This window comes from Puntigrus tetrazona, chromosome 16, assembly GCF_018831695.1.
Source record: "Puntigrus tetrazona isolate hp1 chromosome 16, ASM1883169v1, whole genome shotgun sequence".
Classification (NCBI taxonomy): Eukaryota; Metazoa; Chordata; class Actinopteri; order Cypriniformes; family Cyprinidae; genus Puntigrus; species Puntigrus tetrazona.
The window spans coordinates 20,106,179-20,122,652 of NC_056714.1; the positions used below are offsets into that span (position 1 = coordinate 20,106,179).

The following is a 16,474-nucleotide window of genomic DNA, read 5'->3' on the forward strand; positions in this document are numbered from 1 at the left end:
AGACGTTACAGAGGCCAAAGAGGGACACATTTTCATGTCCCCCGCTGCAGTGCGAGGCGGATGACAGATGCATGTGCCATATGGTGAACAGGACAATACTGTCCCTCTGGTTTGTGACTGTTTCTGTATGAATCAGATCAGAGGACTGCCCTGTTGCTGAGGTCACCAACACGCAAGGTCACGGGGGTTGATATAAAACATGATAAAACCATCAGTATATAGACAATAAAGAAACCTAGTCATTTCTTACGGTGCATGTGATGCTCATAAAACAAGCTGACGAAGTATTGAACAACAAAAGTAGAGACGAAGGTGAGCGTTTCACACATTACCACACACATATGTGTATATTTACAGTGTATACAGTAGTCAACATTTGAAGTGGATCAAAAAGGTTAATTAAAGTTGTCCTAAGACGAGAACACATTTTGGTTTTAGGTTCGATTTTTTTTTGTCTTGATTTCAGCCCAAATTCTTAGATATCCTTAAATAAAGAAGGATTTTCTACACAAGTAAACATTATTGTCTTGTTTTCAGGATATTTTTAGATATTTTGGCTGAAAACACGACAAAACAAATCGAAGCTAGAAAAGCATTTTTGCAGTACACTTGAAATGTTGACTAGTGTACACTGTATATATAGCCACATTGTTTTAAATATATATGTGTATACTTATCTAATGAAGATATACATGTCACTGAACAGGTTTCACTCTCCCATTAATGAAAGAACTTCAACTTCTCAGCCTTTGACCGCTGCTCTAAATGACACAAATCTCTTCATTAGCGTGTTCCTCGGTGAATCGCGTAATGAATCAGATTATCGTTCTGCGACTGAGAAATGATATTTTCCTCAGCAAAACCTCAGTGTCTCAGTGACACAGCTTTAGCTCGTTTTTCACTGATACGCCCTCCTCGTTCTCTGCCAGCGTCCACGTGGGATTCTGCCATTAGCAGATAATAGCTGTGCTTTTGCAGAGTCAGGTGTCTCTATCGACTGTGTGATGGGCTTATCAGTCAACGTATGACCTGTCTGCACAGGAAAAACCCTGTTAAACTGCTCTGGGTTGTTTCCTTGCCTCGAACAATCACTATCAAGTATACAGTTTCATCTGTAGACACCTTAAAACCAAAGTAAAGATGCAGCAAGTATGCTACTGATTCTGTGGCAATACAAGAATTATTTTTACTTTAAAGCTAATAAACAATGTGATGACGGAAAACTTACAATACTGCTATAGGCAACATTTGCTTTGTTTAATGTAGTGATCTACTATACTTACACTTGTAGTGTTCTCTCCTCCTGGTTCAATCATGTATGTGTGGTTTCCATCAAAGAACATCCCACTAAAGAGAGAGAGAGAGAGAAGGAGACAGTTGGTGATGCATAGACACTAATGTTGTAGTAAAACATGCTGATTAAAGAGCATTTTGAATTCATGTTTGCATTTAATTGGTAATTTTGCTGTTATTTTTAATCCAAAATCAATTTAGAAGTTAAATAATTTAATATAACAAAAATGCCTTATGGACAGATACTATGATCAAAAATGCAAAGTTCTTCAATACAGAATTTTACAAAGTATATACTGTAATCTGCCTAGTAATACCATGCAAAGAAACCGTTGTATGCTACATTGTTGCACTTAAACATTATCACGTTGCATGATTAATTCAGTGCGGAGCGTCCCGTTATCATCTTGGAAAAGTGGTTACTATGCATCTTTAATGCAATTTAGTGCACAAATGTTTAGCATAGAGTAATGAGATTCATCCATCTAAATGTGTCAGTGCTGACTCTCCAAATGCAGGTAATTCTAGCAATATTCCTAAGGAATAATGAGGCATAGTGGAAACTGCATGTGTGTGTGTTTATGTGTGTGTCTGGACGTCTCTTTTAGCCTTGAGACATGCAGAGAGGATATCATTCTCTGCTCTGATAGAATTTATCTTTTAGATCAATCAGTCGGTGACTCTCAGAGAGCCTCCAGACGGTGCTGAGACACTCAAGGTGACTTCTGAAAGCATTAGGAGGATGATACGATGCCCTTTAGTCGGTCTACATTCATAAATACAGAGCGCCTTCTCACACATGAATGAATCGTGAAAGAATTTTGAAGGGGCGATGTGGAAAAAAGTTAATCAAGATGGACTACACTGATTTTTTAATCATACAGGAAACATGGACAAATGGATAGATGGATAGATAGATTCATGCTTTCCAAGTATAATAACAGAACAGCCAATATAACCACATCACTAATAGCTTTATAGGTCAATGATGCGCAAGAGGTAAAATAGCTCTCAGTCGATGAGGGGTTTTAAAAGTGTCTGCTGGAGGCTGTCATCAGCAGCCCGTGACTGTTTTCAGAGCGTAACGCTGTTTGTCTGACCCATAATATGACATTAAGATAAAGTGCAGTAAACTGCAGTCTCAGCAGCACCACTCCTCCCTCTCACACATACACACACTGTTCTCATCATACATAAGAGACAGTATCATTTCCTCTCTAAATGTCACACTTTATATACTCATATTTACCACAGTTCAGTTTGGGGTTAGTATTTTATTTTATTTTTTTATTGATTTATTTTATTTTATTTGAACAATAAATACATGTATAATGTTACAAAATATTTCTATTACAAATAAATGTGGTTCTTTTATAATTCATATTAATAAAATGATTTAACATGCATATTAAGCAGCACAACATTTTTGAACATTGATAATAATAAGAATTTTTGATGTTATGATGCTGAAAATTCAGATTTGCATCACAGGAATAAATTACACTTTAAAATATATTCATAGAAAACTAAAATTGTTGTTATCGTAATAATACTTCACATTACTATTTTTACTGTATTTCTGATCAAATAAATGCAATCTTGCCAGCATAAGAGAACTCTCAAGTTATTAAAAACTTTATAACATTGAACCTCTGAGCAAGTGTAATTTTTTTCCCTTTAAAACACATTATGCATGCTATATTGTTTATTGCAAAGAACAAACTATACATGTTAAAATATAAACTATAAAAACTAACAATTTTTTTAACATAGATCAGTATACATTTATTTTAGATTTATTATTTAGTTATAGTTTTTGATAGTATGTTGATCAAATTTAGTCAAATGTATAATTCTTTATTGATTTTAATAGATTTGACTAAAATTACATTTATATTTATTTGGCTAACTTAAATGAGTACACATATGTTTAAATGAGTTAATATCAAATATTTATCAACAAAAAAACCTGAACATCCTTCTGAAATAATAACTGTACTGTAATACAATATGTTGAATTCTTTATTCTTTGAGGAGAAGATATTTAGGCTGTAAAGAGCGCGATGACTATGAATGTGAAGAGCCCTGCCGCTCTATTTCTGAGCTACATCTGACCTGGCTCTGTGCATTCAGATACAGAGAGAGAGACAGAGAGAGAGAGAGATGGATCTGACCTGACTCCTTCTCTCACTAAAAATACAGACGGAAGGAACTGAGCTATCCCAGAGGGCCACGCAGAGAGGCGGTGCATGTGCGTAAGGCTCTATAGAGACTAACTCAATTCTCCTCAGGCACACGAGTGGCTCAGCAACACAGCTAGGTTTACTTCAGCTATGCAGAGAACACAGCAGGAGGCCAATAATACAAACATAAATCTCGCAAACACAACAAATATTGCCTTTTCAGTTTGCAGCAGCGGATCAAAAGGCCAGACGTGATGAAATGAACATTACAGCCACAGTACAGGGGAGAACGACAGAAACACACACGTGCAGGCAGGCACAAAGAGCGCTGAGAGCATCAGCGTGTGATATGAGAGGAGGATAATAGCATGCTGTAATTATACAGCTCTATAATTGTTGAATGGGATAATCGCAGCTTTGGCCTGCTAACATGTGTTTATTTATGAATGTAAGATACAGAACGTTTTGTGGGCAACTGTAAGTAAACAGCACGCAGACAAAACTAAAGCATGCTGCACTGCTTTTGTAAACCGGTGCGTGTTCATTCAGACATGCAGCATATCTAAAGAGGCACTTACTGTAATCCATGGCAGGTTGAAAGCGCAACATATGACTTGGGGATATCGCGTATTTTCCCGTGGTAGTAACAGTGTTCTCCACCCTGCAGGGAGGAACAAACAATAATCACAAACAGCACATACTTTAATGGCTTTAAATGTGGCTAATTCAATCATAATTCAGTAAGCAATTTCAGAAGAACGGCATTAGATTTATTGTTTTGTTTTTAACCCGAGTGCTGCATAATGTGAAGCAGCAGCTGTTGCCGGATTTGTTATTCATCCGTTATGCATAATCATGATTTGCTTCCATCATTTTCCAAATGATCAAACGAGACAAGGTACATGATATTAAATTATTATTAAAACATTAACTATATGTTGTTATTATTATGTTATATATGTCCTGGCATCCAAGCCTTTCGATGGGATTAAATGAGTGTTAGTTGTCAACATTTCAGATTAATAAAGTGCTCACATCCATAACAAAATGTCTCTCACACAGTCTCTCACCAGGGGGTGAATAAAAGCCTCTAGTAGCGAATCCATGCATTTTTGTGAGATAAACATCCATATTTAAAAAAAGGGTGAAACATGTGAAACATGGATATTTATCTTACAAAAACTCATGTATTCGCTACAGGAGGCTTTTATTCACTCCCTGGAGCCATGTGAGGATGAGTAAGGCACAGCCTAATTCCAATTTTTGGGTAAACTCACCATCTGAATCATTCTGCGTGAATCACCGACTCATTCTTTGAACTGATTCATTCATTCAAGCCTAGTCACTCATTAAACTGATTAGTTCATAAATACTGATTCATTCAAGAATCAAAAAAACACTGAATCATTCATTCAACAGAATGATTCACAAACACTGATTCATTCAGGAACTAAATGCAACTGTGTTACTCAAAGGCTTAAGTAATTATCTAAGATGTACGCTTTTACTTAACATTAACTTTTGTATATTGAACTTGTATAAAAACAGTATCGCTAATAAAGCCAAGATTTTTGTATTTTATCTTGACGTTAAATGTTTAAATCTCACATGTGTGTGGGTCAACATTTATACCGGTCACTTTTGTTTGCACTGGACTGATCAGAAGAGTATTCCTGAGTGTGTATGTTATTTATGAAATGTTTTTAGTGTAAGTGCTCGACTGCCATTAGGGCTGCAGGTTTTCTCTTCCTGCTTTTTCTCAGAGGACTAAGGCTGCAGCATTTACCAGCAGATCAATTTCATTTCATCCTTCTCTCTTCCTCTCTCTTTGCACTGGACAAAAAGCTTCATATGCTGAGTTTTGTCCACTCCTTAGCTGTTCTCTTTCCTCTAGCTTGTTCTGGAGCACTTCTGCCTCTTTTTTCCACTCGTAGCACTTTCTGTCCTCAAGAGTTCTTAGCTAATCAAGAGCCGAGGGCAGTCTCTACCACACACACAGAGACATTCCTGAAGAGCGCAGTTGTTGTAGAGATAGCCCATTTCAGACTAATGACCCAGCATGCATTAGTGCCTATAATCACAGAGAGACAGGCTGTGTCTGAAATCTAAAAAGTGCTGTCTTCTCATGTAGTATATAAAAGTAAGACGGTATTAAAGAATGTGAATTTGGGATCATCTTTATCATTAAAATTATGGGGGCATTAAGATTTATTTTTAATAAGGCGCTTTTATTCCGCTAGGACACAATAAATTGATCTTTCTATATATCAAAGAATCTTATAAAATGTATCACGGTTTCCACAAAAACATTAAGCAGCAAAATCAATTTTCAGCACTGATAATAATATGAAAAAATTCGGTAATTTCAGCAGCATTGCATCATAGGAATAAAATTATATTTTAAAACATATAACAATCCAAAGCAGTTATTTTAAATTGCAATAATATTTCTATTTTTGCTGATAAAATAAATGTAGCCTTAAAGAGACTTCTTTCAAGAAGCATTTCTTCAATAGGAACAATAGTCATTTTTATCATTTGTAATTTATACGCACTAGCATACATTAAAAAAATATCAATGGTATTTTACGTCAGCAACTTTTTTTAACCTACAGGAATATTTATTTGTCTAAAATGTATTTTTTTTATTTTCTATACAATTTATTTTCACTTTTCTCAACCTTGCTCAAAATTATTCAATAAACAATAATCAAAGATACTAATGACAATCTTCTTTCCTATCCCTTTCTTTGTAATTCCTTATTTACGATTTCAGCATGTATGCTTTAAACCAATTAATAATAAAACCTATTATCTTTGTTGTGGTCAAACCCTGGCCTACATATGTGGTATCTCACAAAATCACAAGATATCTTCTTTTACATCCACCAAAAAGATATGGTCTCAGAGAAATATACATGTAGGCCTTCTATACATGTGACACACGTGTTTTTGCATGATTCATATAATATATTTATTAAATCTGTAGTTAAACTAAGAGGTTGTTCACCATTGCAGTGGGGAGATGAAGCTAAATATATCTGTGTTTCTGCTCTAGAATCCCTTCAGTGACTTTCTTTCTCTCTCTTCATCCTCTGCTTCTTCATCCATCTCTCTGTTATTCCCTCCTTCCTCACAGAACTCACCGCTCTATTTTTTCATTCATCTATAAAAGCAAAACAGCGCCTAAAGAGTCCTTCTGACCTTACATGCACAATATTTCCTCAGGCTTTATAGGCTGGGTTGTGGGCGTAAGGCCTCTGTGTATCTGAAGCCTTTATGACAATCAAACTCAGATGAATAAAAAAATACATAAACCATCTAATAAGGGCTGTTAAATCATAAAATATGGGCCCTTTAGTTTCTAAAGGATAACAGAGAACCTGGGCATGTCCATTCCGCTATGAATAATCTATATAAAATACACACCTTGACACAATGATGGTGTCCAACATGCAGCACACAAATAGGACGCTGTATCCCTGCTCCTGTGTGAGTGTGTGACAGGAACAATCTGCCACTGGGCTAAAACAAGCAAGCACCTTCTGCTCTGGGTGTGATGTTTCCCATCTGAACACACACGTGCCTCAGTACACTGACAGAATGAAGCTGAGAGTCCCAGAGTGGCTCAAAGACACAGATCTGATCAGACTATAGACACTGCCCCAGAGTGAAACACACAGACACAAAGGGGGTCGAGGCATATAAATGAATTATTCAGGTATGTTTATAGAATAATTGGGACTACTTTTCTAAGTGCCACCAACCTTACTTGTGTGGGAGTTTTTAAGCTCCAGAAAACAACATCCAATATCATCAAACAGAGCGTTTTTACGCCTAGAGTTTTTTGGTTGTATCCACTCTATTCTTCAACATAGAGGCAAGCCTATGGCAGAGACTTCCTGTTCATTAGACTCTATAAGAAACTAATGAGTAAAACTGTTTGTACTATCAGTGCGTTCATAATTCAGGCAATACATTACAATAATAAGTTAAGACACACCAATTTGCAATATCAAGCAGCAAAACGAGCTGTTTTGTACAGCTTAAATAAAATTACTTTTCAAACAAATATTTTAGTTCATTAATTATGAGTTAAACGTATACTTCTGGCCCAAAGCAGGTATTTCTTTGATATTAAAATGAGAGTTTATACTCACTTTGATGACAACTGAATTCCCCTTCTCTGATATGTGCCTCTCAATGTAATTTGATGATAGAAGATCACTGCAAAAAAAGAGCAAAATGTTTGACATTTTCATTAAAATTATTTAGTGAACTCAATGGATTCTATTCTACTACTTTGTTATAATCTGTTATTGTTATTCTACGACTTTTAAATAAAATATTTTAAATAAAATGTAAAAATCATTAAAGAGCACAGAAAAATGCATTTCTGAAAGAAAACAGCAGTGCTTGCACAGCATCAAAGAATATAAGAGTCACATAAATTAAGATTATAATCTTTGGTTCAGACACATTCTGCAGTGTAATTTCAGTGTATAGATGCAAGAGAGGAAAGACCAAACAGATTCCAGCAAGCAGATACTATAATGATAGTCGAACACAATTCATGCAATACCTCAAATTTCAAAAAAAGGAGGAAAGCTTGCAAAAGCCAAAAATAGGATGTGCTCTGTATATATTTTAAGCCGAATCTTAAAAAAAACACTTGCTGAAAATTTCTGAAGACATAGAAAATAAAAAAATAGACGAATATCGGCACTGTAAATATGATTCATCCTCCTCCCAAACACTTCACTCCTGGTGATCCTGGCATCACACATTTAATGAGCAGATCAAATCGACACTCATGTCACTCATGCGTTCTGCTTATCTAACAGAGGACTGAAATGGAACAGAATCTGGAATGGAATCTGTGCTTCAAGACTAAGAGTCATGAGAACAGTTAACCTGCGGAGAGATCCATGGCTGATTTCATATATCACAACTTGTGTTCAAGGACACTTCAGTGTGTGGCATAGCTGCGCTCAAGAAGTTGTTCACAAACTGGGGCGAGAGATTCACTGGGAGAGCACACTGTTCCCCTGGAGGAGGATACTGAGTGACTGTAGCATGTAAATAAAACCTATATGAGCCAAATGATACAATTGCAATCATCACGAAATGGCAATGTAGCGAAAAACAGACTGAGCGCAGGAGGAGAGACGGGTGAAAGTGTCTCGCAGCAGGAGCTCTGACTGTGAAATCAGTTACCGCGAGCTCATCGCTAGGACAATCACAGCATGACATCAAACCAGCCTTTAAAGACAGAAACACACATCTTCAACAGCAGGTGATTAGCAGGGTATTTATGGAGCTGCAGTGCTGTAACGGGTAATACAAAACAAGTTTGCGTTTAGAGATTCATTCTGTGGTAAATGCAAATGTACATCAAATAATTGTGACTGTGAGACAGAAATCAAAACTAATAGAGGACTAACAGAGGACGGGGACAAAACCTACCACAGGGTAGGAGAAAATGACAGCATTGAGAGAGGATCAGAACAGGAGCAGAAGAAGATAAAGAGGGAGTGATAAAGTGGGCTGTCGGAGGAAAGATACATTGTGATTGATGATAAGAGCTGCCTTTCGCATACTCACTAAAGCACACACACACACACACACACACACATACACAATCATATACAATTCACACCTTCCCCACCTCCACCAGACAATGGTGGGTGAATTGAGAAAAAATTGCCATGAAATTTCACATTTTTCACTGACCACGAAATTGCATTTCAAAATTTAAGTAAAATAGTAAATAAAATTTAAGTGATTAAAAGTAGTTTATGGTTTCTGTTCTTTCACATATTTGAAACAAAATGGGTCATTATGTCACTCACAACATCATAAAATAAGCCAAATTAAGTTTAGGATAATAAACATTATTGTAACAGTTATATGTGCATAAATATTAGGGGTGTAACGTAGACATATTCGTGCTGAAACATTTTGATACAGGTCTTTCGATTCCTAATACACGTTTATAAAAAAAATACAGCTTTTTTTTAACTTCATTGGAAATTTCCAGTTTTATATATTGTTACTTTTATTAAAAAACAAAGTATCATCTTTCAAATATGTAAATTTTTTCCAGGAAATTAGCTGATGCTTTTAGATGTGGCGTGCCACATGACTATATATAATCACCTCAGTTTGAACAGCAGCACAAATTGCACTTGAGATTGATAATCCCTTCCTCTTTACTAGTTCTACCACAAAATAAATATGAATGAACATCTGTATAGACATGACCTCGCATAAATATTTATAATTTTTCTGCATATAACATTTTTTCAACATATTCAGCACATATTTAGTATTTTTCTTAATTCAGGGCACCTTTAGGGATCTCAGTTACCAGCGGAATCAAATACCTGTCATGTGTTGGTGCCGTCCCGGTCTAAGCAGAGGTGGAAATCTGCAGTGTATTTTGCTTTGTGAAATGCGAAGGTGAAGTCTGATAACAGATTTCTGCTTTAATTGCTTTGGGATTTGAATTATTTATAAGGAAAGCCCCACAATTCCCCATCCTATTCCAATCCATCCCTCTCCACACACACCCTGCCCTACAAACATTTTAATATGGCGCTGTCACATGACTACAAAATGGCTCTCATTTCTCATGTAAAGCTTAATGGACTGGTCCATTGTATGAGACAGACAGAGAGAGAGCGAGACATGCTAATTAAAGAAGAGAGGGGAAACAGAAGAATAAAAATGAAAGGGTTTACAGAAGAGAGAACAGATTTTGTGTGAAGTAGTGTTGTTTTATCTGTGTGTGTGTGTGTGTGTGTGTGTAATGAGGTGAAAAGGTTCTGTTACAGAGATCTTCTCTGTCCCAAAACCTAGTAAACTGCCTAGCTGAACAGCATTTTAATGCACCATGCCATAATGATGCTGCCCCCAGTAATACCTCATACTTTTAAGACAGCACCTTTCCAGACACAAATCCCAGGATGCATGCCTCAAAATGTATTTCAAAATGTATTTCTTTACAATAAACTCACGTATGGTATAAAGTTTTGTTTATGTGTATCACATGGTTAGCTTAGCAACATGCTAATGTCAACCTCTATTGTAACTATCTATTTTTTTGTAATGCTCTGTCCTTCGCTCACTTCACAGATTCACATTTAAATGAATAGAATTTTGAATTAACTTTTAGTGAAAGGCATCATTTTGAGTTCCTTCCTCAGTAAGGAAATATCAAATTGCCAAAAGGGGAAAAAAATGGGTAAAATATTTATCTTTAAAAGAATCCTGAAAAAATTCTAAGTTTCCATAAAGATATTAAGCATCACAACAGTTTTCAATATTGGTGAGAATTTACCAATGTGTTTTCAAGCACAAAATCACTGTATTAAAATGATTTCTAAAAGATCACATGACAATGAGAAAGTTCTTTGGTAACATTTAACAATAAGGCCGATCAGTTAACATTAGTTAACAACATATTAATTATTAACTATTTCTACAGCATTTATTAACCTTACTTAATGTTAATTCATCAAATCATTTACTAATGCACTATTGAAATCACAAGTTGTGTTTTTTAACATTAGTTAATGCGCTGTGAACTAACATGAATAAACTGTTAATGTATTTTAATAACCTAACATTAACAAAGATTAATTAATAGTGTGATAAATGCATTGTTCAATTGTTTGTTCATGATAGTCAAAACACTAACTAATATTAACAAATGACACCTTACTCTAAAGTGTTACCAGCTCTTTTAAAGTGATAAAATAATATTTTACAATATTACACTTTTTACTGTATTTTTGAGAATGTTTATAATACAGGTTTATGTTTCTGTCTCATGCATATGCACATGTGCAGCACCTTCAGAGATGAGTGTGTAAGTCAGACCCTGGAGACCAGCAGAAGAACATCTCCCGTGTGGACAGCACAGCTGGAGACCCCAATCTCTGATCTACTTAGCACTCAAACACATACAAGTTCACATTTTAAAAGGCACACTTAAAGCTAGTGTAAACAAATGTTAGTAGTAGACATAGTGTTTCCGCTATTTATATTTCATGGAAATACGGAGACCTACTAAATTCTGATCCCTGCTGTGATTTACGCGTGTATGAGATTAAGACTCAAAACCCCAATAGAGAGTTAAGCCCGTTCACGTTCACAGACAACAACAAGACAGAAGTCGATGGGAGTGTAAGGCATCTAGAGTGCATTGAGATATTAAGACATCAACATCATGTTATAGTATTGTGTGATATAGCATTTGTGTGTGTGTGTGTGTGTGTGTGTGCCTGTGAGAGGTTAGGAAAAGCTGAAGTCAGTATTGTGAAGTGCGTGCTGAGCGCTTCAGCTCTTTTGTGCTTTTGCTGTCCAGGAGTTTTTAAACCTGCAGCTCCGCTCGTGTTCCCAAAGACACAAAACTGCAGCCTCAGCAGACAAAAGACCTGCGAGCGGCCTTATCCACACACACATTTACAGCACCAACAAAAATCACTACGATTAAAATAAATGTGCACAATAGGAAGAATCAGCAAAATGTAACCATAAAACATCCATGAACACACACGTACACACACAGGGGAAGGTCTTTACAATGTAAGACAGATTTGGCGTATTTCACAGAGAGACCCTCCCCCAGAATACGTATTCTGAGGGGAGCAGGTGCAGTTGTTCTCATTGTGAACGTGTGTGTTTCACCAGCTCCTCCCACTGAGCTTGTTAATATCAAATATCCTCATTATTTACACCGATAAATCCCCCTAACAACTCGCAATCTTAACACTTAAACACAATTTTTGATTAGTAATATGCATGGCTAAGGACTTCACATGGACACTTTTAAAGGAGATTTAGATTTTTTTTTAACCCTCAGATTCCGGATTTTCAGAGTTGTATCTCAACCAAATCAAACCATACAACAGTGGAAAACCTATTAATGAATGTGTAAATTTCAATTTTGAAAAATTGACACGTGTGTGTGTGTTTGCGTAAAAAGCTCAATCACCTGTGTTTAGCTTAAGAGAATCACAAATTGATAAAAAGGTGCTTTAAATTGCATGAACATAATTTGAACAACACTACAATAGCATTTTCAGAAATGCCTTGACGCAAAAAGCTGATTATTGGCTGCAGTTTTGGGTTTTGTTCTCACATCTTCGTTACAACGTTAGTTAAGAAACCAAGAAACAACACAAGGATGATCACTAAAAATAAATGTGCCACAACACGCTATGGCAGAACAAACCAGTTTGGCCTAATGATCAAATGTGGCATTTGCCACATTGCACGAGGAAAAAAGGCAAAGAGAGATAATATAGATGCATAAAAAAATAGTAATTACAAATGACTAAATCTATGTTAAGGGAGTTTGTATTTATATTGGACAGGTAAAGCAGAATGTCTCAGACCTGATTCTGAAAATGTCTTGCGTCACTGAACATGTGAGCACTTCTGAGACATTGATGCCAGCTGTTCTTCCCGACTCCATCTCTCTCAGATCTCTCTCCTCCTTCATCACACACCCACACAGACTCAAGGGTGCATGAAGGATGCTGGTTGGTCAGACTTTCACTCTCCCTACATCCAACAACTTATTCACTTTCTCTCTCTCTCTCTCTCTGCCTCGTTCTCATGTTTTGTCTAGCTTTTCACGCAGTTTCCTGAAAGGATGGTAAAATGGAGCTGAATAAATGATGGCATAATAAACTCAAGCTATAAAAAAGATAAGACACAACAAATCGGGATGCTGGCGTTCAAAACACTGAATAGATATTAAACAAAAAGACAACATTGCTGTCTTTATATATGAATACTGTTGTTTATCTTAATTCAGCTTTTCTTTGCATGTGCATTTATTATACTGTGACGCTAAAACTTGTGAAAACTCCAAATTATGTACACTTTGCATCAACATCTTACATTGTCAAATATATCCTTATATTGTAACATCATCCTTATACTGTAATTATTCAGAAGTTGTTATTGCATGTTGCAATAACATGTCTGTTGTGTCTGCTTAACTGAACACATGATGTTAACTAACTACATATATTATAGCTGTATATTACTGCAATATGGGCATTATGCACTCATTTGTGGCTGATAACAGAGTATTTCTGTAACTGATACTAAAACAAGCATTTTCTGCTGCTATGTAACAATACGTATTGTAAAAAGTGTAAATAATGTAAAATAGCCTTGTACTAAATTGTTGTTGTTTTTTTTAAGGTTCAAGTGCACCTTAACAATAAATAAGAGTAGAATTCTATCATCAATGTATTTTTTTTCATTGTACAATTTGAAAAAAAACCATGTTAATTAATATATATAGTAAAAACACAAAGATACCAAAATAAGCCAAACTAAGACACATCGTTTTAACACATTTTTTGATGTTTCATTTTCCAAATGTCATAATTAAAATAGTATAATTTGGGCATACTTGAGAAAAATTTACTTTTCTCAATGTAATAAAATGATTGCATGTCCTATATATTCTAAATGATGATTGCAATGGCCGCAGTGTCTATTGTTACATAAATCTAATTATTTTGACCCACACCTGCACTCTAAAGCTGGAAAACAAGAACCGGCTGATATCTAAAAGACTGAGAGCAACAAAATAAAACAAAGACAAGAAACCGACATCTCACACACATGCACATACACACCAAAAACCCCTCAGGTGCAACTGACAAATTAAATGAAACCAATGTGTGTGTCTGGAGGTGTGCTTGGACTCTTTCATGCATGTTGGACACAGTTGACATGATGATAAATGTTAACGGCAATGCATGAAGTGTTTTCATCTGAGGTGTATGTGTGTGTGTTTATGTGTGTGTATATGTGTGTGTGTCGCTTGAACTTGATTTATAATTACAAGTTTGAAATTCAAAACAAAACCAATCCAAACACAGCTCACTCAACAGCAATCAGACACACGTCAGAGTCTTAGCAGACATGTCCTGTCACAGGTTTGATCTGATGAGACGTCACGCGTGTGCTGACTAGGTCAGACAGAAGCTCATAGTAGCAGATGGCAGATGACACTGGGATTCTTTTGCTGAGTTTAGACTCTGCATGGAGCCTGTGGATGTTGCTTACAGCAAAAAATTTTAATATTACTTCAGATTCTTGTATAAAATGAGCATTATAACACACACACACACACACACACACACACACACACACACACACACACACACACACACACACATATATATATATATATATATATATTAAACAATTCAATGTCATTTTTTTGTGGAAAACATTTAGTGGATAAAATAAAATAAAGATTACTGCATTATAAATGTTTTTTTGTCAATATAGATCAATTTAATGCATTCAAATTTGATTCTAAAATATCAAATACAAATAGAGTCCCATGAGATCTAGTTATGGTGTACAAAATGCCCTTTTAGTACATTTGATTCATAAACCAACTCTCACAATATCTAATAGGACTTTTGCTTCACAGGTAAATTAATGTGTTTTAAGGAGGTTTAGATTCAAAGCAAGACAAATATGTGATTTTTGGTGCATTTATCAAATATTTGCTATTAATGAATTTGTCTGCACTGATTTCGGATTCAAAGGTGAGCTTGTGCTTGTTTGTTATCTGTTCAGAGTTGCAGCTGTCTGTTCCCACCCCCCCAGCATCAGCGATATCTGACTGATTTTAATGCTTCCTTTCTGCCACATGGTCCGTCGTCACGACGACACAGCGTGATTGAAAAGCAGAAAACCCATTTGCTCCAACCGCTTTAATCAAACACACTCATTCATTATTCAGAACGCATGAGAGGGTGCAGGGGGCAAGCTAGTGTGTGTGTGTGTGTGTGTGTGTGTGTGTGTGTGTGTGTGTGTGTGAACTATTAGAGTCAGTGCACATGCAAATAATACAAGCAAAACAAGATTTTTTGAACATGATACTAATACGTCAATCCGATTGCTAAACTATAGATGACAAACAACTAAAAAACTTTCATGAAAATAGGTCTCAGCTGGAGGCCGGAGAAAAGCCAAATGCGCACAAACACACACACACAAACAACTAAAGAAAATCCCCAAGACTTTGGAAACTCACAGAGAGAGGTGAGAGAAGGAGAACGAAAGAATGAATTGGTTTCCTAGGTGGAAACTGGGAAAGTAATCTGAACGCAGGTCGGGACGGATCCAACTGCCAGCTCTCCATGGGTGCAGAAGAACAAACTAAACAGCGCAACACACACACACTTCTATAATTCTCTCCGCTTTATACACACAGCACTATTCAAAGGGACAGAGGCAATCAAATCCATCCAGTCAGAAGCCATTTAAAGCAGAAAATATATTGTACTAAACAAGACGAGCCACATGCAGACACAGAGAGATAACACTGACTGATATAATAACCTGTTTCGATGGCTCTAATCCAAAATCTAGTGAGCAGCCTACGCAGACAGGGTTTTAAGGTATCAGAGGTGCGCTCTTGACGCGTCGGCTATTTAAAAAGGTGGGCAGAATGATGATTAGGCTGCCTTCTAAAACCTCTGGCCAAATTCAATGGAAGGATAGCATGTAGATTAATGTAGTTCTATAAGGCACTGCGACAACTTGTAAAAAAGCCTTTACAAACAAGCAAAATATGACTTACGCAGAAAAGTACCATTGCACAGTATCTATGGAACCAAACTGAACAAATAGCTCTTGATATATTTAAGTGTACATCAGAGATTTATCTCTCTTCTGTATCCTGGAGTACTAGGTATGTCTTGACTTATTTGTGTTGCCTGATCTTGGAAAAAAACAAATAAAGAACTTATATGCTTTATCTTGGAAATAAACCGCATACTAAAACATCACAACCTGCATCTAACTACACTTAAGGAACTCTAAAAAACCTGATTGATTCATGAGCAAAACCCAAACAAGAAGCCCAAAGATGTACAGGCCTATTTAATAAGCATGCTTATAATAAGCGGACATGGCAATACCTCAAGAGCAAGCTTTGAATGTGA

The 16,474-nt window shown here is 36.1% G+C and overlaps 1 protein-coding gene across 2 annotated transcripts in view; it reads right to left on the minus strand.

Annotated features, from left to right (window-relative positions):
• adam22 (ADAM metallopeptidase domain 22) overlaps nucleotides 1-16,474 on the minus strand; it is a 51,157-nt gene that overhangs the window by 29,372 nt on the left and 5,311 nt on the right. For both annotated transcript variants that reach the window (XM_043260790.1, XM_043260791.1), the window contains exons 4-6: nucleotides 7,637-7,703; nucleotides 4,055-4,137; nucleotides 1,284-1,347 (exon numbers count right to left, since the gene is read on the minus strand). In XM_043260790.1, coding sequence (XP_043116725.1) covers nucleotides 1,284-1,347; nucleotides 4,055-4,137; nucleotides 7,637-7,703 — 214 coding nt within the window. The remainder of the gene's footprint in view (nucleotides 1-1,283; nucleotides 1,348-4,054; nucleotides 4,138-7,636; nucleotides 7,704-16,474) is intronic.